Genomic DNA, 21,312 nt, shown 5'->3' with positions numbered 1-21,312 from the left:
ATGGAACCCAGAGAATTCTACTTCTGAGTGACACCCCAGCCCTAGTTTTTTATTCTTTATTTTTGGAACAGGTCTAACTGAGTTGTGAAGGGCCTCACTGAGTAGCTGAGGGTGTCCACGAACCATGATCCTCCTGTTTCCGCCTCCCGAATGCTGGGATTACAAGCATGCGCCACCATACTTGGCTCGCAATAGACTTTTACACCCAGAGACAAGATAGCATTGACCACATTCAGTTCGATAAGTTTGTATTTCCTTGGTAACAGGCAAGAACTAAGCAGTGGAGAATATAAAATAAAACTGCACAGAAATTTACCTCAATATGATAAGTAAGCAACAACCAATTGTGACAGTTTGTGCCTATAATCCCAGTACTTGTGAGGCTGAGACAGGAGGATCAAAGGTTCTAGGAGAGTCTCAGCAACTTAGCAAGACCCTGTTTCAAAATAAATAATAAAAATTAAAAAAATAAATAAATAAAAAATAAAAAGGCCAGAGGGTGTATCTCAGAGGTAGAATGTACCTGGGTTCAATCTCCATGACTCACACACACAAATGTGGCATGTCTAGAAATTGATAAATCTAGCTGTGGTTTTAAAAATCTCTGATATAAAATTGATAACCTCATGCTTAAAGGATGAGAAATGCATCTAGAAGAGGTCTTGCACACGTTGTCTGAATGAATTCTTTAACTCTCACTTGTTTTGTTTCCTTCTCATTTTAGTTCTTTTACAAAACTTCCTCATCTGGCAGGAACAGAACAAAATTTGCTGCTTGCCAAGAAAATCCAAACCCAGTGGAAGCAATTTGGCCTAGATTCAGCCAGCTTGGTTCATTATGACGTTCTCCTATCTTACCCAAATGAGTCAAATGCTAACTATATATCAATTGTGGATGAACATGGACTTGAGGTGACAGAGGGTTGTTGGTACTTCTCAAATTTTATAATCCTACACTTTTATATGGATTGGAATGTAGGGCTGAGTAAAAATAGAAATTTGTTGACATAGAATGGAATGTAGGGTCAAATAAGAATAGAAAATTATTAATAGTGCAATAGAAAGTCAAGGGTCATAAGTTTTCTCATATGTGGAAGCTAGATCAAAAATAAGAAACAAAAGGAACATCAGATAAATGAGAAGATAAATCAGTAGTATACTGAAAGGGAATTGACAGAGGGAGATGAGGAGGGGAAAATGAGGATTAAGGAAAGGAACAGTTCAAACTTGATTACATCTACACAACAAGGTCTCACTACACTCTCACCAGCATGTATAGGGAGAAAGGAAGGGGAGCAGGGTCAGGGGTATATGGAGGGTTTACACCAACTGCTGTGTGCGTGTATACTCGTATCACTTTAAATATCATTATGATGTACAATTACATTGCACCAATAACATACAGAAGTGGGGCACTACAACTCATATTTTGTGCAAGAGTTAATAAAACTTAAATTATTCTTTATCTGCTACGTGTTAGGCATGGTGCTAGGTCTTCAGGCCACAATGAAGGTTGGGATGCAGTTCCTTTGCTTAAGTAGGGCGAGGCAGGCAATGAGATAGAGTATTTAAAATCATTATGGTAAATGTCATGAAGAGCCTAGCTAGAGTTCTTTTATATACACAGAAATGGGTCACCTCCAGGAGTTAGAGAAGTCTTCTTTAAAGTGTTGACATATAAGTCATAAAATAGTGTAAGAGGTTAACTACAAGAAAAAGCAAGGTAAGAGAATTGGAGGCAGAAAAAAATACTGGCGAAGAGTTGGAAAAATATACGAGTTTAACATTATTAGTAAAATTTAAGATTTTCTGTATTTCCAGAGTGTGACAATGGGCATGTTGGTGCACACCTATGATCTCAGTACTAGAGACCCTGAGACAGAAGGACCTTAGATTGGAGACCAGCCTCAGCAACTAAGCAAGACCCTGTTTAAAAGGGGAGGTGGGGGCTGGAGTGTAGTTTGGTGGTAAAATGTCTCTGGGTTTAATCCCCAGTACCCTTCTCCTTCCCTATACCCGCCCCCAAAAGTGTGAAATACAAACTAGGCTGTAAGAGATAAACCAGAAGATATGTTCTGAAGACAGGTCATAGAAAGGATCATATGCTGTTCTTAGGAGCTTAGATTTCTACTTTAGGAGGCAAAGGATATGGACAAAAAGGCATTTAAGATAGGTGGGGCCCCAGGTGCAACTTTAAGACAATAGCAATATTTTGCAGTGAAGTGTGGTGGCACATGCCTATAATCCCAGTAGCTGGGAGGCTGAGACAGGAGGATCACAGGTTCAAGGCCAGCCTCAGTGGCTTAGGGAGACTCCTAGCGATATTTTATATATTTAATATTTATTTATATTTATATATATTTATATATAATATATATTTGTTTATATTTATATACTAATATTTATATATTTTATAGATTTTATATATTATCCTTTTCTTAACTTTTTAGTGAAGCTAGAGGGTGCAGAGTCAGAGCAGACTGATGGGTGGGGGAAGATGAATTCAAATTTCACATCTTGAGTTTGGACACCAAATAAATAAATAACCACTGGGCTCCATATATAAATTTGAAAAAGTGGGCATCATAAGTATATTAGCTGTTGGCAAAATTTTGATAGTGCAATCTCACAAGAAAGGGATGTAGAACAAGGCAACAGTGAGTTAGGGATGGAAAATGTGGAACATTTAAATGAAGATGAGAGAAAAAGGACCAAGGCATTATCAGAAGAGAAACATCACACATGCTCCCTCTGTGACTGAGCTCCAGGATACTCATTTTATGTGTGTGCTTGGAGCAGAATTAATTATAACTTCATAATAACCTGGAATCTCCTAACTTGCCGTGTTTAATTTCTTGCTAGATTTTCAAAACATCTTATCATGAACCTCCACCAGAAGGATATGAGAATGTTACAAATATTGTACCACCGTACAATGCCTTCTCAGCCCAAGGAATGCCAGAGGTAAAATAAGAGTTTTTTTTTTATTCAAGACATTGAACCCCTTCTCTGTTGTATAAAAACCTGGGTAGAGGGAAAAAACCAAAGGAGTTACATGGATATCATACATGCTTATCTCTAGTCTGATGTTCAGTACTGAAACAAATGAAAAATAATGATGAGAGGTGGTAGAGAAAGAGAGGGAGGGAAAGAGAGAGAGGGAGAGAGAGGGAGAGAGAGGGAGGGAGAGAGAGAGAGAGGGAGAGAGAGGGAGAGAGAGGGAGAGAGAGGGAGAGGGAGAGGGAGAGGGAGAGGGAGAGGGAGAGGGAGAGGGAGAGGGAGAGAGAGGAGAGAGAGAGGGGGAGAGAGAGAGAGAGAGAGAGAGAGAGAGAGAGAGAGAGAGAGAGAGAGAGAGAGAGAGAGAGAGAGAGAGAGGGAGAGAGAGGGAGAGAGAGGGAGAGGGAGAGGGGGGGGAGAGAGAAGGAGGGAGAGGGAGAGGGAGAGGGAGAGAGAGAGAGAGAGGGGGGGGGGGAGAGAGGGAGGGAGAGGGAGAGGGAGAGGGAGAGGGAAAGGAGAGAGAGAGAGAGAGAGAGAGAGAGAGAGAGAGAGAGAGAGAGAGAGAGAGAGAGAGAGAGAGAGAGTCGAACAGGGGGGCCAGGCACCAGGGCCATGGTGGCACATGCCTGTAATCCCAGTACTTGGGAGGCTGAGTTAGGAGGCCAGGCTCTGCAACTAAGTGAAACCCTCAGCAACTTAGACTCTGTTTAAAACAGTATGGGTGTAGGAGGTAGAATGCCTCTCAACACCTAGTAACATGCACACACATACAGAGAGAGAGAGAGAGAGAGAGAGAGAGAGAGAGAGAGAGAGAGAGAGAGAGGAGAGGGAGAGAGAGAGAGAAATAGATAATTTTATAAGTTTTTTTTCCATTGTTTATAATCTAAATTTTTATAGGTTAAGGGATCTGTTTTGATAGTTCATATCACAAAAGTACTTAATGTCATGGTTTGAAATTAAACATAGTTGTAATTTTTAAATTACATTTATTCTAGCTCCTGTGGCTGGGTATACACTGATAATTTCTTCAAAAAGATAACACACCGTTTCAAATATGTTTGATATATTATCCTTTTCTTAACTTTTTAGGACTGTGAAAACTTTTCTGAAGACATCTACAGAATTCCATAGAAATTTTTATTAATACCACATAAAGAAAGAAAACTGCTGATGCAGTTTTGTGGAACAAACTTTTATTTTTAATTTTCTCCTTAGCAGTATTTACTTTTCTTTTCTCTCTAGGGAGAGCTGGTGTACGTGAACTATGCTCGCACTGAAGATTTTTTCAAACTAGAAAGAGAACTGAACCTTAACTGCTCTGGGAAGATTGTTATTGCAAGATATGGGAAAATCTTCAGAGGAAACAAAGTAGGTTTTTCCTTTTTTTTCTAGAGGAAAGAAGAGAGGATACAGTCTGTAAATATAAATGCCTGGCTTGCTTTACAGTTTCTAAAATTGCTTTAAATATTTTTTGCTATTTGTCGTAAATGCAGACAGTTGTATTTTTATTACCTCACATATTTCATATTTAGACAGAAAATGAGTTATATTACAAAACTTTAATTGAAGTAAATAAAACTTTAATTGAAGTATTATATAAGCCCCAAAACCAGAAATCTCCCTTGCTTTATCCAATTTAATTGCTCAAAATTAATCTCTCTCTCTCTCTCTCTCTCTCTCTCTCTCTCTCTCTCTCTCTCTCTGTGGTACTGGGGATCAAACTCAGGGGCGTTGTACCTACCTCTGAGCTACTACTTCCTCAGTCCTTTTAGTTTTTGTGTTGTGTTGTGGGGGGGGTTACTGGAGATGGAACCCGGGGGCATTCTACCTCCAAGCTACACCCCCAGCCCTATTTTTTATTCTTTATTTTGTAACAGGGTCTCACTGAGTTGCAAAGGGCCTCACTAAGTAGTAGCTGAGGCTGTCCATGAACTGCGATCCTCCCGTTTCAGCCTCCCAAATGTTGGGATTACAAACTTGCACCACCAGGCCCAGCTTTAGTTTTGGTTTTGGGGACAGGGTCTTTTTAGGTTGCTGAGCACCTCACTAAGTTGCTGAAGCTGGCCTAAAACCTGCCATCCTTCTATCTCAGCCTCCCAAGTACTAGGATTACAGGCCTGTACCAGCACACCATGCCCATAATCAGTCTTAGGAGTTCTTTTCACACTTAATTCTGTAAAGTATAAATATGTGTGTGTGTGTGTGTGTGTGTGTGTGTGTGTGTGTGTGTGTGTGTATATATATATATATATATATATTTTTTTTTTTTTTACTATTTTTTTGTGATACAGGAGATGGAACCCAAAAGCATTCTACCTCAGATTTATACCCGCAGCCCCATTTTTTCTGTGTGTGTGTATGTGGTACTGGGGTTCCTGGAAACCCTTCTACCTCTGGGCTACACTCCCAGACCTATTTTTTATATTTTTATTTGGAGACAGGGTCTCTTAAGCCAGCGAGGCTGGCTTCAAACCTGCGTGATCCTCCTGTCTCTGCCTCCCAAGCACAGGGATTACAAGCGTGCGCTACCACGCCTGGCTATATTCTTTATTTTTTAATAATTTATTTGGAAACAGGGTCTCACTAAGTTGCTGAGAGCCTCACTAAGTAGCTGAGGCTGGCTTCAAACCTGTGTGATCCTCCTGTCTTAGCCTGCCAAGTGCAGGGATTCCAAGCGCGCACCACCACACCTGGCTTTATTCTTTATTTTGAAACAGGATTTCACTGAGTTGCAAAGAGCCTCACTATGTAGCTGAGACTGTCCACATATCATGATCCTCCTGTCTCAGCCTCCAAAATGCTGGGATTACTGGCATGTGACATCATGCTGGCTACTATTTTTTTTTTTTTTTTTTGGTGGTACTGAGGGAGGAACCCAGAGGCCTTCTACCTCTGGGCTATACCCCCAGACCATTTTTATATTTTATTTGGAAACAGGGTCTCACTGAGTTGCTGAAAGCCTCACTAAGTAGCTGAGGCTGGCTTCGAACCTGTGCGATCCTCCTGTCTCAGCCTCCCAAGCACAGGGATTACAGGCATGCGCCACCACGCCCAGCTTGGCTACTATTTTTTTTTTTTAACAAAGAGGTAATTATACACTGTATATTAAATAACATTGTTTTCACTCAACTCTAATTTATAGGTATTCTTCCGCTTCAACACACTGAGAGTTGTATAATATAGTTGTTAAAAGTATTAGAACAAGCTGTGTGTCACACACCTATAATTCAAGTACTTCAGAGACCAAGGCAGGAGATTCAGAGGTTCAAGGACCACAGCCTCAGAAAGTAGTGAGATTCTCATCAACCTAGTGAGACCCTGTTGGCACATGTCTGTAATCTCAGTAGTTGGGAGGCTGAGACAGGAGTATCACAAGTTTGAGGACAGCCTCAGAAAGTAGTAAGACTCTCATAAACCTAGAAAGAATCTATTTCAAAATAAAAATTTAAAAAAATAGGTCTGGGGTTGTAGCTCAGAAGTAGAATACCCTTGAGTTCAATCCCCAGTACCAGAAAAATAAAATAAAATAAAAGTAAACATAAAGTAGGGCCGGATGTAACTTGGAGGTAGAATACTCCTGGGTTCACTCCCCAGCACCACAAAAAAAGAAAAAGAGAAAGGAAAGGAAAGGAAAGGAAGGAAGGAAGGAAGGGAGGGAGGGAGGAAGGAAGGAAGGAAGGAAGGAAGGAAAGAAGAAAGAAAGAGAAAAATAGTATTGGAGCCTAAATAACGTTTTAAGAAATAAAAGAAAGAAAATAAAACTGTAAAGAGTATTGGAGCCTAGGTTCATGTCACCTGGGTCTGGTCTAATTTGGGCTCCTGTTATCTAGATCAAGTTGGTTAATCTCTATGCCAAAGTTTGCTCATATACAAAATGAAAATTCTGATAATAGCAACAATCTCAATGAGGCTTACTAGGAGTAAATGACTTTGCTATTTATTTATTTATTTATTTATTTATTTATTTATTTATTTATTTATTTATTTATGGTACTGGAGTTCCCGGAAACTCTTCTACCTCTGGGCTACACTCCCAGACCTATTTTATATTTTTATTTGGAAACAGGGTCTTAAGCCATCGAGGCTGGATTTGAACCTGCGCGATCTTCCTGTCTCTGCCTCCCAAGCGTGGGGATTACAAGTGTGTGCCACCACGCCCGGCCGTGTCTTTTAAAACAGGTAGTGAGCTGGGTGTGGTGGCTCATGCTTGTAATCCCAGCATTTGGAAGGCTGAGACAGGAGAATCGCAGTTTGTAGACAGCCTCAGCTATTACTTAGTGAGGCCCACTGCAACTCAGTGAGACCCTGTTTCAAAATAAAGAATAAAAAATTGGGCTAGGGGTGTAGCTCAGAGGTAGAATGCCCCTGGGTTCCATCCCCAGTACTGCAAAACAAAAGCAAACCAGGGTAGTGGCTGGTATTAGTGATTTCTATATCATGGATTCTTACAGACATCACTAATTTAAATGGAGACATACTATTTTGCAGGATTAATAAGGAATTTATTTAAACATTTCCCTGATGAAGGGTGCTTGTCTTGTCTTGAATTTATTACTACTCAAAAATAAGTTCATTGTGAGTTCTCTTGACCATATGTAATACTTCAAACACTGGGGTGGAGGTTTTTGTGGTATGGATTCCTAGGAATGGAGTCACTGAATCATACATAGCGTCTGTTCTCTCAAAATTTTGACAGACATAATGAAATTGCCCTTCCAAACAGTTGTGATATGTACTTCCACCAATAAAACAAATGGTGTTCTGAACATTGGAAAATGTTTTAGTAAATCAAGACTGAAAGTAATTTACTTTTGGCTACAATACTTTTAGTAACGAAGAATTCAGGATCTCACAGGGTCAGGTTGGATTGCTTGAAATATATCTACCAAAACAGTTTGGGAAGTTTCTCACAAAACTATGCCTATCCTGAATACAATTTTAATGATTAAATGATTAAAATTATAAAACCACAAATCAGTTTTATTACAGCAACATTTGCAAAGTGCTTATTCTATGATGTTCAAGGTTTTGGAGGCAGATAATTAAAAGTGAATGAGGCATGACTTATGTTCTCAATAATACCCTTAGTCTAGTAGAGGAGAGAGAGAGGTAAAAGTATATTTATTTTAGGTACTAGGGATTGAACCCAAGGGTGTCTATCACTAAGTTATGCCCCCAGCTCTTTTGATTTTTAATTTTGGAACAGGGTCTTGCTAAAATGCTGAGGCAGGTATCAAACCTACAACCCTCCTGCCTCAGCTTCCCAAGTACTGGGATTATACTAGGATCTGCCCTGTAACAAAAAGATATATACAAAAAAAGAAGTACAGCTACTATGGAGATCAGTGCAGAGATTTCTTAGAAAACTGGGAATAGATCCACCATATGATCCGGCTCTACCACTCCTGGGTATTTGTCCAAAGGGGTTGAAATCAGAGAACTACAATAACATATGCATACCCACGTTCATAGCAGCACAATTCGTAAAAGCCAAAATATGGAACCTAGGTCTCCATCAACATATAAATGGATTGCAAAATTATGGGAAATACACACAATATAATTCTACTCAGCTATAAAGAAGAAGAAAACCATGTCATCCCCCTACAAGAAGATGAAAAGACCTGGAGAACATTATGTTAAGTGAGATCAGCCAAGCACAGAAAGAGAAGGGACATATGCTTTCTCTAATATGCTTGAACTATCCCATTGGGGATACCAGGGGGACTCCAGATAATGGAGGGGAAACCTCAGCAAAGCTAGAATGGAAGGAGAGGAGAGGAAGAAGGCTGAGGTTGATTAATGGAGAAGCTACATCTGAATATGTGTGAAAGTATGAATGTAGCATAGTCAACCTGGACACTCGTTGTTGGGAGGGGGAAAGGGGAAGCAGGGGGAAGAGGGCACCAAGCAGTGTCTAAATGTATGTCATTTTAATATGTTCCACTAAAAATAAAAAAGAAGTACAAAGAAGAAAGGAAACATTAATCTTGGAGGTTTAGGAAAAATAGAAACATTTCATAGAAGAGGTGATCCTTTGTTCTGGATATTTCAGGAATAGAGTCATTTCTGTTAGGCCTACAAAGAAGGGAATGCGTTTGTTAAAGTAAAGCAAACTGATTAGGTAATGGCTTGATCATTAACAGTATCTATATTAACATCATTAAACTACTTTTTATATGAATAAAGCAGTCAATTGCAGCTTCTTTCCCATGGGATGCATGTCGTTGCTGCAGGTTAAGAATGCCATGCTGGCTGGAGCCCTAGGAATCATCTTGTACTCAGACCCAGCTGATTACTTCGCCCCTGGGGTGCAACCATATCCCAAAGGATGGAACCTTCCTGGAACTGGAGCCCAGAGAGGAAATGTGTTAAATTTGAATGGTGCTGGTGACCCACTCACTCCAGGTTACCCAGCTAAAGGTATAATGGATAAGCCTGTTATTCCGCTGTTTTTAATCAAAATAGTGCTTGCTCTTTTATTTAAACAGCATAATAGCAACCATCTATAGAATAATTAAAACTAAAATTGCATGCATTTATATCATTTTAGATTATTAATGCTAGAAAATAAAAGTCATTTCCTTTATAGAATTATAGTTTAAAATATTCGTGAAGTGTAGGCATGTGAACAGACAGTTGATAGTCTCCCACTACTTTTGGTAGAGAAGAAACCTCATAAACCAAAGTAATATTGTTATTCACTAATTAGAATTTAGGTTTTATAAATTACCTAGGGATTTTATGCCTCATTATATTATGCTTTTCTATTTTAAAACATTAAGTTTTTAAACTGTCATTTTATTTTTATTTATTTATTTGGCACTATGAATTGAACTCAGAGGCATTCAATCTTTGCACTATACCTTCAGCCCTATTTATGTATGTATGTATGTATTCATTCATTCATTCATTCTGGTACCAGGCATTGAAGATTTAACCCAGGGGCATTTCACTTCTGTGCTACATCCTCAATCTCCTCCTCCTCCTCCTTCCTCCACCTTCTGCTCCTCCTCCTCCTTCTTTTTAATTTTGAAACAGAGTCTCTCTAAGTTACTGAGGCTGACCTCAAACTCTCCATCCTCCTATCTCAGCACTCCAAGTACTGAATTTATAGGCATGCACCACAATGCTCAGCTCCCCTTCATATATATATATATATATATATATATGTATGTATGTATGTATGTATGTATGTATGTTGGGTTTTCTTTTCTTTCTTTCTTTCTTTTTTTTTTTTTTTTTTTTTGCGGGTCTGGGGATGGAACCCAGAGGCATTTGACTTCCGAGCTACAACCTCTGCCCAAATTTTTTATTCTTTATTTTGAAACTGGGTCTCACTGAGTTGCAAAGGGCCTCACTGAGTAGCTGAAGCTGTCCATGAACCGCAATCCTCTGGTCTCAGCCTCCAGAATGCTGGAATTACAAGCGTGTGCCACCACACCCGGCTCTTATTTTTATTTTGAAACAGGATTTCCCTAAGGTGCTGAAGGTCTTACAAAGTTGGAAAAGCTGGCCTTGAACCTATGATTCTCCTGTCTTAGCCTCCCAAGTACCAGGATAAAATCATGCAGCACCACACCTGGATAATAGTAATTTTTTTTTTTTTCGGGTCTGGGGATGGAACCCAGGGGCATTCAACCTCCAAGCTACACCCCCTGTCCTATTTTTTTATTCTTTATTTTGAAACCAGGTCTCCCTGAGTTGCAGAGGGCCTCACTAAGTAGCTGAAGCTGTCCAACAACCGCGATCCTCCGGTCTCAGCCTCCCGAATGCTGGGATTACAAGCGTGCGCCACCATGCCCGGCTTGGTTAATAGTAATTTTTAAATGTAAAATGTGAAAAGTTTTGAGGTGCTTGAAACTATTTTCAATCATGATAATGAACGTATCCATTACCCTCAAGACATTTTCTCTCATTCCTGTATTTCTATCTGCTCCACTCTTTTTGTCTCCTTAATACTCATTCCTAGGCACCCGTTGATGTGCTTTCTAGAAGCATAACTATTTTGAGACCCATCCATGTCTGTATCAATAGTTTGTTTCTGACTAATACTACATTAGCTGACTATACCATAGTTGGCTTATCCATTGATGGACATTTAGATTGTTTTAGTTTGGGAACTTTTTCTAATAAAGGTGCTATGAACAATTGTAAAAATCTTTGTAAGTATGTAAATGTTTATTTCTCTTGAGCATATACATGGAAGCAGAATGTCTTAATAAGATAATAGATGATGCTTAACTTAAAACATTTTCAAGCTGGGTGGAATGACACACACCTCTAATCCTAGCTGAGATAGGAGGATCGTAGGCCCAAGGACTCAGCAACTTAGGGAGACCCTGTTTCTAATTAAAAAAAAAAAAAAGAGGAGTGGGCTGGGGATGCAGCTCAGATATGAAGTGCCTTTGGGTTCAATCTCCAGTAATGCATGTGCACACACACACAAACATACACAAACACATACACACATGCATACACACACAATTATTTTCAAACTGTTTTTCCAAAGTGGATATTCCACTTTGTATTCTAAAAGCAAGTACAAGCAATCCAGTTGCTATGTTCATGCCAACAGTTAGTGTGGAAGTGGTTTTTAATTCTACCTTTTAATAGACGTGTCTAAATCTTCCAAGTAACAACTTCTTTTTTTTTAGTTATTGTCAATTCTTGGTCCTTCCTATGTGAATTTTAGAACTAGGTTTCTAATATCCACCACATAACTTCCTATGAGTTTTAGAAAGAATGAAATCTAAAGACCAATATGGGGAGAATTGATAACTTAAAATTTTTTAATCTTCTGATCCATAAACAAGGTACAACTTTAATTTCTTTCAGTAAATGTCTCACTTTATGAATTGTGCACATCTATCAGATTTATCCATAGTATTTATAGCTTTATACTATTATAAATTACATTTTAAGTCTCAATTCCAATTGCTCATTACTAGCAAATAGAAATACTACTGTATTTATGGAAAATACATAAAATTTTATCCCACACACTTACTAAACTCACCAATTATTCTTAAATTTTTTGTCAATTCCATCCAAGATTTTTCTTGTAGTACTGGAGATTGAACCCAGAGGTCTTCTACCACAGGGCTATACCCCCGGATATTTTGTCTCATTTTGTTTTGTTTTGTTTTGTTTTTTTCTTTAAAAAAGGTCTTGCTGGGTTGCTGAGTTATCTTGCTAAATTGAGCGGGCATTCTTGAACCTATGATCCTCCTGCCTCAGCCTCCCAAGTGTTTACACTTGGTGTTACAGGTGTGTACCACCATACCATGCACCAGAACAATGTCGAACATAACTTTTATAGCGGACTTCCTTGCTTTGTTTCTTTTCTAGTGGGGAAAGCATCCAGTCTTTCTATTAGAAGAGTTGCTTTACTTTTTTGAAGGGGTGCTGGAGAACAAAGTCAGGAACTTTCCCATGCTCGGCAGGTGTTCTACCAGTAGGCTACATACTCAGCCCTATGTTTATTTTATTTTGATACAGGTTCTCCCTGAGTTACCAAGGCTGGCCTCAAACTTGGTGATCCTCCTGCCTCAGCCCCTGCAGTAGCCGGCATTATAGGTGTAATCCTCAGGATTGAAAGAAAGAAAAAGAATAACAAAACTATAATAGTATAAGAAGATATATTTTTAAATCTTACTATTATCTTTCAATTATTTTTATTTATGTACTTTATTTTGCAGAGTATGCCTTCAGACTTAATGTTGAAAATGGAGTTGGAATCCCTAAAATCCCTGTACATCCTATTGGATATAAAGATGCAGAAGTATTATTAAGGTATACGTTTTTAGTTGAATAAAAGAGTAAGATATTTTGCTCTGAGGGGTCTATTTTCTAATTTAAAACTAATGCAAGCCAATTAGTCAAAAGTATTACTTTATTTTCCCATGAGTTTATTGAGTAAGAAATAATAATTAAACATTGCTTTGTTTGCTACAAATGGAATTCTCAAATGAAAAATTTTGTCCAAAGGTACAAAGGATTACTGACTTAAGGTTATTTCAAGTAGTTGGATTTTCTTAGCTATTTATTAGATATTTATACCTGACCTCTAATATTTTTTGTTTGTTTGTTTTTTATGTGTGTGTATGTGTGTGTGTTACTTGAAATGGAACTCAGGGGCCCTCTACCTTCAGGATACACTCCCAGACCTATTTTATATTTTTATTTGGAAACAGGGTCTCACTAAGTTGCTGAGAGCCTCACTAAGTAGCTGAGGCTGGCTTCAAACCTGTGCGATCCTCATAGTTTAGCCTCCCAAATACTGGGATTACAGTGTGAGCCACCACACCCAGCTAACCTCCAGTCTTAAAATACGTTCACGTGTGGACATGATTAACTGATCTTGGACCAGTTACTCATTCTCAGATTGAGTTTTCTTCTCTGCAAAATGAGAATAGAAATGTTTCTTCCTAATAGGGTTGTTATGCTATCATAATTGTTAACACAGCATCTAGAATATGGTAAACTCTTGATTACTGTTTGCTGTTACTGTGTTTTATAACTGATGTTTTTAAAAATAGTTTCCAATTCAAGCCGGGCGTGGTGGCGCACGCTTGTAATCCCCACACTTGAGAGGCTGAGACAGGAGGATTGCACGGGTTCGAAGCCAGCCTCAGCTACTTAGTGAGGCTCTCAGCAACTTAGTGAGACCCTGTTTCCAAATAAAATATTTTAAAAAAAGGTCTTGGAGTATATCACAGAGGTAGAAAGCCTCTGGGTTCTACCCCAATACCACCAAAAAATATTTTCCAATTTCCATTTTTTAAATGTCTGTACCAGAACAATCCAATAATTGTTTTATGAGTGTTCACTGTGCAATCAAGAGCTTCTTTTTAAATATCCTTTCATTGGTACATGCTAATTATACATCATAATGAGATTCAGAGTGATAGAAACATATATGCGCGCAGCACTTAGTACGTTTCCCTCTGGATCCACCTCGCTCTCTCCTCTTTCCCTCTCTTCCCCTCTACCTGTCATTGACATTGGCATTCATGATTTCATAAACGTACATAGCATTATTTAAGCTGTAACCTTCATTAAATCTCCTTCTCCCTCCTTCCTCCCCTAAGCACCCTCCATCTCTCCACTGGAGTCACTACTTCTTTCTCTAAACTTCTTTACACGCTAATTTCTTCTTAACAGTTATGGGTTTTCTTTGTGTTGAATTTCGTTACTGTTTTTCCACGTAAATAATGAAAGTCGGGAAGTAAGGAGGCTTTTGCTTCCCATCTGGCTTCTCCGTGTTATAGTTCATCTCCTGAGCTCTCGCCGTGAACCCATCACATATTTATCAACCGCAGTGATGACGCTCACACTCTAATGTAAGCTCCACGAGGGAGATTTTCGACCCGCGGCTCAGTAGATAGTTCTTAGCTGTAGAGCACAGCGCTGTCTTGTCATTAGCATCTTGACTTTTCTTAGCAGTCATGATGTTCAGCTTTTCTCTGCCGTCTCTTTTTTCTCTTGACAGCCACTTGGGAGGGGCTGCGCCACCGGATGGCAGCTGGAAGGGAGCTCTGAATGTCGGTTACAATATTGGACCAGGATTTGCAGGGAGGGATTCTTTCGGGTAATTTGTATTTACCTTAATATCTTGAGAAAGATTTTTCATTTTACATTTCCATACAATCATGTTAAGATATTTGTTCTAAAGATATTTATAACTGATGTTTCCTTAAATATTTTATTTACATCTTTTTGTCATTGCTGCTGCTGAACATTTACTCATTTGGTATCAATTTAACAGTTCTTACAGAATGAACTATTGAATTCTTCCAATAGTGATTACCAACATTAGTTTCAGAATCTCAAAAATTAGCACATTTGAATTATAGGCTGATATTTCAAATAGTTTTTTTATTTTCTTTTGGTGGTACTGGGGTTTCTAAAATGTTTTTTAACCTCCCCTTTCACCTAGAGTTTTTTTTTTTTTAACGGCCCCCCTAATGGCTTATAAAATGCTATACATGTGAAACATTAGGTTAAGGGAGGGGAAGAGGAGAACAGAAAAAGGAGCCAACACTTGTTAATCATTTACTGAGTTGTTTAAATGAGTTTAAGGAGTAAATCATGTAGCTATTATAAATCACAATAAGACTTATAAGTGTGTGTGTGTGTGTGTGTGTGTGTGTGTGTGTGTGTGTGTTTTACTGGGGAATTAACCCAGGGGTGTTCTACATCTGAGCTACAACCCAGCCCTATTTTTTTTTTTAATTTGAAACAAGATCTGGCTAAATTGCGGAGGCTGGCCTTGATCCTGCCGCTCCTCCTATCTCAGCCTCCCTAGTATTGGGATTACAGGCATGTGCCACCATGTTCAGTTAATTATCACTGTTTTTAATACATAAAAACATTATTGTAGAAGAAAACATAAAATATATGTCTATTGATTTTAGTCTTACAGAGAATAAAAGGTTTTTAATGGGTCAGTGCAGGCCAAAAAATGCCAGCTGCAGAGAGCTTATGGAACAGCAGGGCCTCATCAGAACTTGAAAGTGAAACATTGATAAATCAGAAAAGCCATATTAGCCGGGTGTGGTGGCTCACACTTGTAATCCCCGCACTTGGGAGGCAGAGACAGGAGGATTGCGCAGGTTCGAAGCCAGCCCCGCTGGCTTAAGAGACCCTGTTTCCAAAAATAAAAAAGTATAAAATAGGTCTGGGAGTGTAGCCCGTAGGTAGAAGGGCTTCCAGGAACCCCAGTACCACAAAAAAAGAAAAAGAAAAAGAAAAGAAAGAAAGAAAGAAAGAAAGAAAGGCCATTGGAGATTTTATTAAAACAAAATTATTAAATCTGTCTTGTTTACTAAGTTTACCATACCTATATAAACTTTGATTCTTAATGTCTTTTCATTACTGAAATTCTTCTTATTTTTTGGTACTAGGGATTGAACCCAGGGGCATTCTACCTCCGAGTTGTACATCTAGTTCTATTTTTTATTCTTCATTTTGAAACAGGGTCTCACTGAGTTGCAAAGGGCCTCACTAAGCAGTAGCTGAGGCTGTCTGCGAACTGTGATCCTCCTGTCTCAGCCTCCCAAATGCTGGGATTATAAGCGTTGTTGCCACCGTGCCTGGCTAATATTTTATTTTAAAACAAGGTCTCACACAGTTGGCAAGGCTGACTTTGAACTTGCTGTCCTCCTGTCTCAACCTCCCCAGTACTAGGATTACAGACATGTTCAACTACATTCAGCTCAGGGTTCCTTTAAGAAATCTATTATCTAATTTATGTATACCCCCTGGAGAAAAGAAAACATAACACACACAATGAAAGATAAATGATTCTCTGAATTACGAGCAGAAGTATATAAAAACATGCAAGAATATAGGTTCAAGTCTATAATTTCAGGCATAGTTCAGGAATAAATAAGAACATTAAAAAATCCCAAATCTAGATATCAAAAAGGTGTTCATTTTCTCTATGGGCATAAACTTCTTGATTGATTTGAGTTAAAAATAAACAACAATAAAAATTTTTATTGTCTAAAATCCAGATTATCTCTTATCTTTCATTCTGCAGAAAACTTGCTAATCCATTGGGAGCAATTACTAAATGATAAGACAGAAAGATTTCTCAGCCTTTGCTGCTACAAATGAAGACTTTATCACTCTACTCTAAACTAAGAAGAAACACAAGTAAAACACAAAATCAGTAGTGAAAAAGTGAAGCTAGACTTAGGAAGTTTCATCAGTTGGGATTTATCTCTGAAAGCCAAAAAAGATTGGAAGAATGGGTTTAAACTGACCATATCTGGTTCTACAAGCTAAATCCATGGCACTTATCTGAGGAATCATTAAAATAATAATGGATAATTTTAAAAAGTCACATAAGTATAGAGTTAACATATAAAAATTGTAGATTTTACTACGATTTAGTGAAGAAACCCAGAGAGATGTAAAAATTATTTCAAAGGAAAATTCAAAGACCAAAACAGTCAGCTCATCAGGAATGCCAAAATGAATATTATTTATATTATTATCATATTTCTACAAGTTAGATTCTGTCTTTACTGGGTTGAAAAATAATCTAGACAAAGACAATGAAAGACAGAGGTAACCCTGATGAGGGAGCCAGGGTCTTTTTCCCACATCGGAGTATATTCATTCATTTTACAGTTATTTACTGAGCAGTTATTGTACCCCAGACACCATTCTGGGTCCTGGGAATTCAGCAGTGAACAATAAAGGCAAAAAATTTCTTCCCTATGGAGCTTACATTTTAGAGTTTATTTTATTCAGAACACATTAGTTTCATAGGACAAACATCAATATTCTTTTAGACAACCTGGAGAGGGCAAAGATACTAAAAACCTGAAAAAAATATGAACATTGAAGTTTTAGATTACCTGTTTTGAGGATCTGAACAGAGACCCTATGTTTATTTTTATGTTTAGACTAAGAGATGTTTCTCCTCAATTCTTATTTGTTTCATTATACTTTACTTGATTTTCTTAATAACATTTGACATAATATCAATTAATTGGGATTTTTTTTACTAGTCATAGATCTTAGGCTCAGAATTTTAGAAACATACTAAACAATGTTTCTGCATTTTATTGTTGTTGTTAGTGTTGGGTTTTGAACCCAGGGCCTTGCTCATACTAAGAATATGTACTACCACTGAGCTATATCCCCATTTCTCTGTTTTAATTTTTAGCTCAGTAGCAAAAATAAAATTTTTCCTTAATGCCTTAAAATGTGAAATCTCAACCAATGATTAGTTTTCTCTCAAAGGCGCTTTTAGTTGACTGTTTCATGTAGATTAATTATGCATTCAGAAACACAAAATGCTTTTAGTGGGGGCAGAATCTGCACTTAATACAGTTTGGCAGCTTCACTGTTCTTCCATTCAAAACTAATAACAAATAAAACTGAATCCCTCCATCCTCAGGACAAACAAAGGCTTACTTTGTTTTCTTGTGAAAGAGTGATTCCACGTTTTCCCATGTCATTCTGGATTCATAAAACATGAGTGAAATATTTTTTTTCATTTCTGGCTGAGCTTGATTATGTTTTGCCTTGTTTTCTAATTTGATTAGTTCATATTCATGAAGCTCAGCCCAAATCAGAATCAACAATGAGAGTCTGGAAAAGTTCCATCATGAAGTTGAGCTTTTTAGCAGGAGCTTCCCAAATTCTCACTTAATAATATAATTCATCATAGCTCTTACAGGCAGCACTCAGGCAGCTCCTTAACAGTGTACCTAAGACTGCATCCATAGGCTTGAAGAAAGCTATTGAAAAGCAAGAATTAATTAACATAGTCATGCATGGATTAATAAAAAGGTGTATTCTGAGAAATGCATCATTCTGATATCATCACTGCTTGAACACTAGAGATCATTCACACAGGCCTAGATGTGTACACCAAACTCTTTTTTTTTTTTTTTTGGTGGTACTGGGGTTCCTGGAAACCCTTCTACATCTGGGCTACACTCCCAGACCTATATATTTTTATATATTTTTATTTGGAAACAGGGTCTCCTAAGCCAGCGAGGCTGGCTTCGAACCTGCACGATCCTCCTGTCTCCGCCTCCCAAATGCGGGGATTACAAGTGTGCGCCACTACATCCGGCTACACCAAAGTCTTGACATGGCCTCTAGAGGCAATCAAGAGATTCAGTAAACACATCAGGTGTATGAGGATACTGATGGTGTAACATGATAGAGACTGACAGTAAACATTTTTTACCAAGTAAGTAGAAGGTATACACTATCAATGAAGATTGAAAAGTAGAGTATTATGTAGGGCACATAATTGTATGAGATATATTTATGTCTATAACACACACATATATGTGTATCTATCATTGAACTTCACCCCCAGCCCTTTTTATTTTTTATTTTGAAATACGGTGTGGCCAAATTGCTGAGGTTGGCTTTGAACTTGCAGGTTGGAGATCTAAGCAACTCATAGAGAGGCCCTTTGCAACTTAGCAAAAAAAAAAAAATGTTTCAAAATAAAAATTAAAAATGGCTGGGGGTATAGTTCAGAGTTAGAATGCGTCTGGGTTCAGGTACATGCTTAAGTACTAGGAGTAAATTGTCATAAAGTCTGCAACTTCCTTTCAAATAATTGAACAAAATTAGCAGTGATTTAATTTAGGTGACATGTATATAAATTCATTGTCCTGTTGTATAATTTTGGGCAGATTTGAGAATTTTCATAAAAAAGTTGGAAGAAAAATATAAATATTTATATTATATGAAGTAATTAATTCCTTTTGGCCTTCTAGAAAAGTCAGAATGCATGTTCACAACATTAATAAGATTACAAGAATTTACAACGTAATTGGAACTATTAGAGGATCTGTGGAACCTGGTGAGTCTTCAAATTCTTTTAAATACCTTGCTTTTTTCAAAGATTAAGAGTAAAAAGATAAATTTCAGTCAACAATTAATATATTTTAGACTTATTTGCAATTAACAAGTTGGGGGAAAACTGCATAATTTTAAAAGGTTTTACTTTATAGCGTTGTTTCCAATGGAGGAAACTCAAGAAGGAGGAAGCTTAATTAAAACATAAATTACAAGTATTTATCATGTATTCAAAGTTGAAGTTTGTTTGAATATATTCCTTTCAGACAGGTATGTTATTCTGGGAGGTCACCGGGATTCCTGGGTCTTTGGAGGTATTGACCCAACCACTGGGACTGCAGCTTTGCAAGAGATTGCCCAGAGTTTTGGAAAACTGATAAAGAGAGGTAAAGAACATTTCTTGGCAGGTGGTGATAGAGAAGTGGCATGCTTCCCTTCTATTTTTAGGCAGGTGTACTTAACCCTGCATGTTAACAATGATTACAGGCTGGAGACCTAGGAGAACAATCATTTTTGCGAACTGGGATGCAGAAGAATTTGGACTGCTGGGTTCCACGGAATGGGCTGAGGTAAATAAGACAAGGAAAGTTCTTATAAGTTTCTTAGTCAATGAGGAACATAAGACAGTAAGCAAGAGAAAGAGAAAGGGCTCTCTCCATATATCCCCATGCTGTGAGATTACTCTGTGTGTGATTTGTCTTTACTGGATCTGTATATTGTTTTGTTTTGTTTTGTTTCGGTTTTTTTTTTTTTTTTTTTTTTTGGTACTGGGGTTTCTGGAAGCCCTTCTACCTCTGGGCTACACTCCCAGACCTACTTTTTATATTTTTATTTGGAAACAGGGTCTCTTAAACCAGCGCTCCTGGCTTCGAACCTGCGCGATCCTCCTGTGTCCGCCTCCCAAGCGCGAGGATTACAAGCGTGCGCCACCACGCCCGGCTTTACTGGATCTCTGTACATGTGTGTCTAGGAGAGTTTTAATTTTGTACTGATCTGTCCTTCTTTTCTTCCTTCTAACTTTTCTGTCATCTGCTTTCTAAATTTTCACTTTATATATTTTTATGAATATGAATAAATGGAAATTTTCTATTTTTCACTTTTAAAATGATAACCTTACTTGGGCATCCACACTGGGTGGTTCTGACACTTCAGCAGGTGAAGATTCTGTTATCAGAGACATCTGATCATACAGAATCCCAGGATGCAGATTTCAGTGCCTTCCTTTAGCGGTTAGCAGTCAGGAGGTCTGGGCTAGAATCGCAGAATCTAGGTGTCTCATCCCTAAATGTTCTGCTGTAGGGAATCAAAAAAATCACATTTAATCTTTTCTTTTTTGGGGGGAGGCACTTTCTGAAATGACTTAAAATAATAGCTAATGCTTCAAAATAACCTTTCTTGTTTTAACTGCGTTAATGCTGTCAACCAGTTATTTGCATTTTTTTTTAGAATCAGTGGTCAGTGGACTGCTGGGTTCCACGGAATGGGCTGAGGCAAATAAGACAAGGAAAGGTCTTATAGTAGGCATAGGTAGGCATAGTATTTGATTCATAAAGATATTTGAAGACCACTTTTTTACAGAATTGTTTTGCTTATCTTATTTTTTTCCACAATAATAAAAATTTGCAAATTAACAACTTTGCTTCAACTATAGGAAAATGCAAAAATACTCCAGGAGAGAAGCATTGCTTATATTAACTCAGATTCATCTATAGAAGGTAAATTTTATTTCAATTTGAAGTATAATGTTCAAAAAGTAAATTTTTAAAAAGTATTGTTTATTTATTTTCATTAAGCACTGTACCATCCTTAAGTCTATAAAGTTCAACTCATTATCTATATCAGATATTCTGTTCAGAAATGATTCCTTGGTAATAAATTTTCCATTTTACCAAAGAAAAATGATTCATATCAATTAATATGAATAAAAATATTGTTCCTAATTTCTTTAGCATACTTGCCATTTGTTTATCTA

At 37.8% G+C, this 21,312-nt stretch overlaps 1 protein-coding gene across 1 annotated transcript in view; it reads left to right on the top strand.

Annotated features, from left to right (window-relative positions):
* NAALAD2 (N-acetylated alpha-linked acidic dipeptidase 2) overlaps window positions 1-21,312 on the top strand; it is a gene marked incomplete at its 3' end in the record, with an annotated part of 46,591 nt that overhangs the window by 4,057 nt on the left and 21,222 nt on the right. Inside the window, exons 3-12 of the mRNA XM_080711494.1 lie at window positions 725-911; window positions 2,862-2,963; window positions 4,239-4,364; window positions 9,233-9,419; window positions 12,698-12,791; window positions 14,491-14,589; window positions 19,259-19,344; window positions 19,607-19,726; window positions 19,827-19,909; window positions 20,992-21,055. Coding sequence (XP_080567620.1) covers window positions 725-911; window positions 2,862-2,963; window positions 4,239-4,364; window positions 9,233-9,419; window positions 12,698-12,791; window positions 14,491-14,589; window positions 19,259-19,344; window positions 19,607-19,726; window positions 19,827-19,909; window positions 20,992-21,055 — 1,148 coding nt within the window. The remainder of the gene's footprint in view (window positions 1-724; window positions 912-2,861; window positions 2,964-4,238; window positions 4,365-9,232; window positions 9,420-12,697; window positions 12,792-14,490; window positions 14,590-19,258; window positions 19,345-19,606; window positions 19,727-19,826; window positions 19,910-20,991; window positions 21,056-21,312) is intronic.

This window comes from Muscardinus avellanarius (genome assembly GCF_963383645.1).
Source record: "Muscardinus avellanarius genome assembly, chromosome: 1".
Lineage (NCBI taxonomy): Eukaryota > Metazoa > Chordata > Mammalia > Rodentia > Gliridae > Muscardinus > Muscardinus avellanarius.
This window is presented reverse-complemented; position numbering and strand designations above follow the sequence as displayed.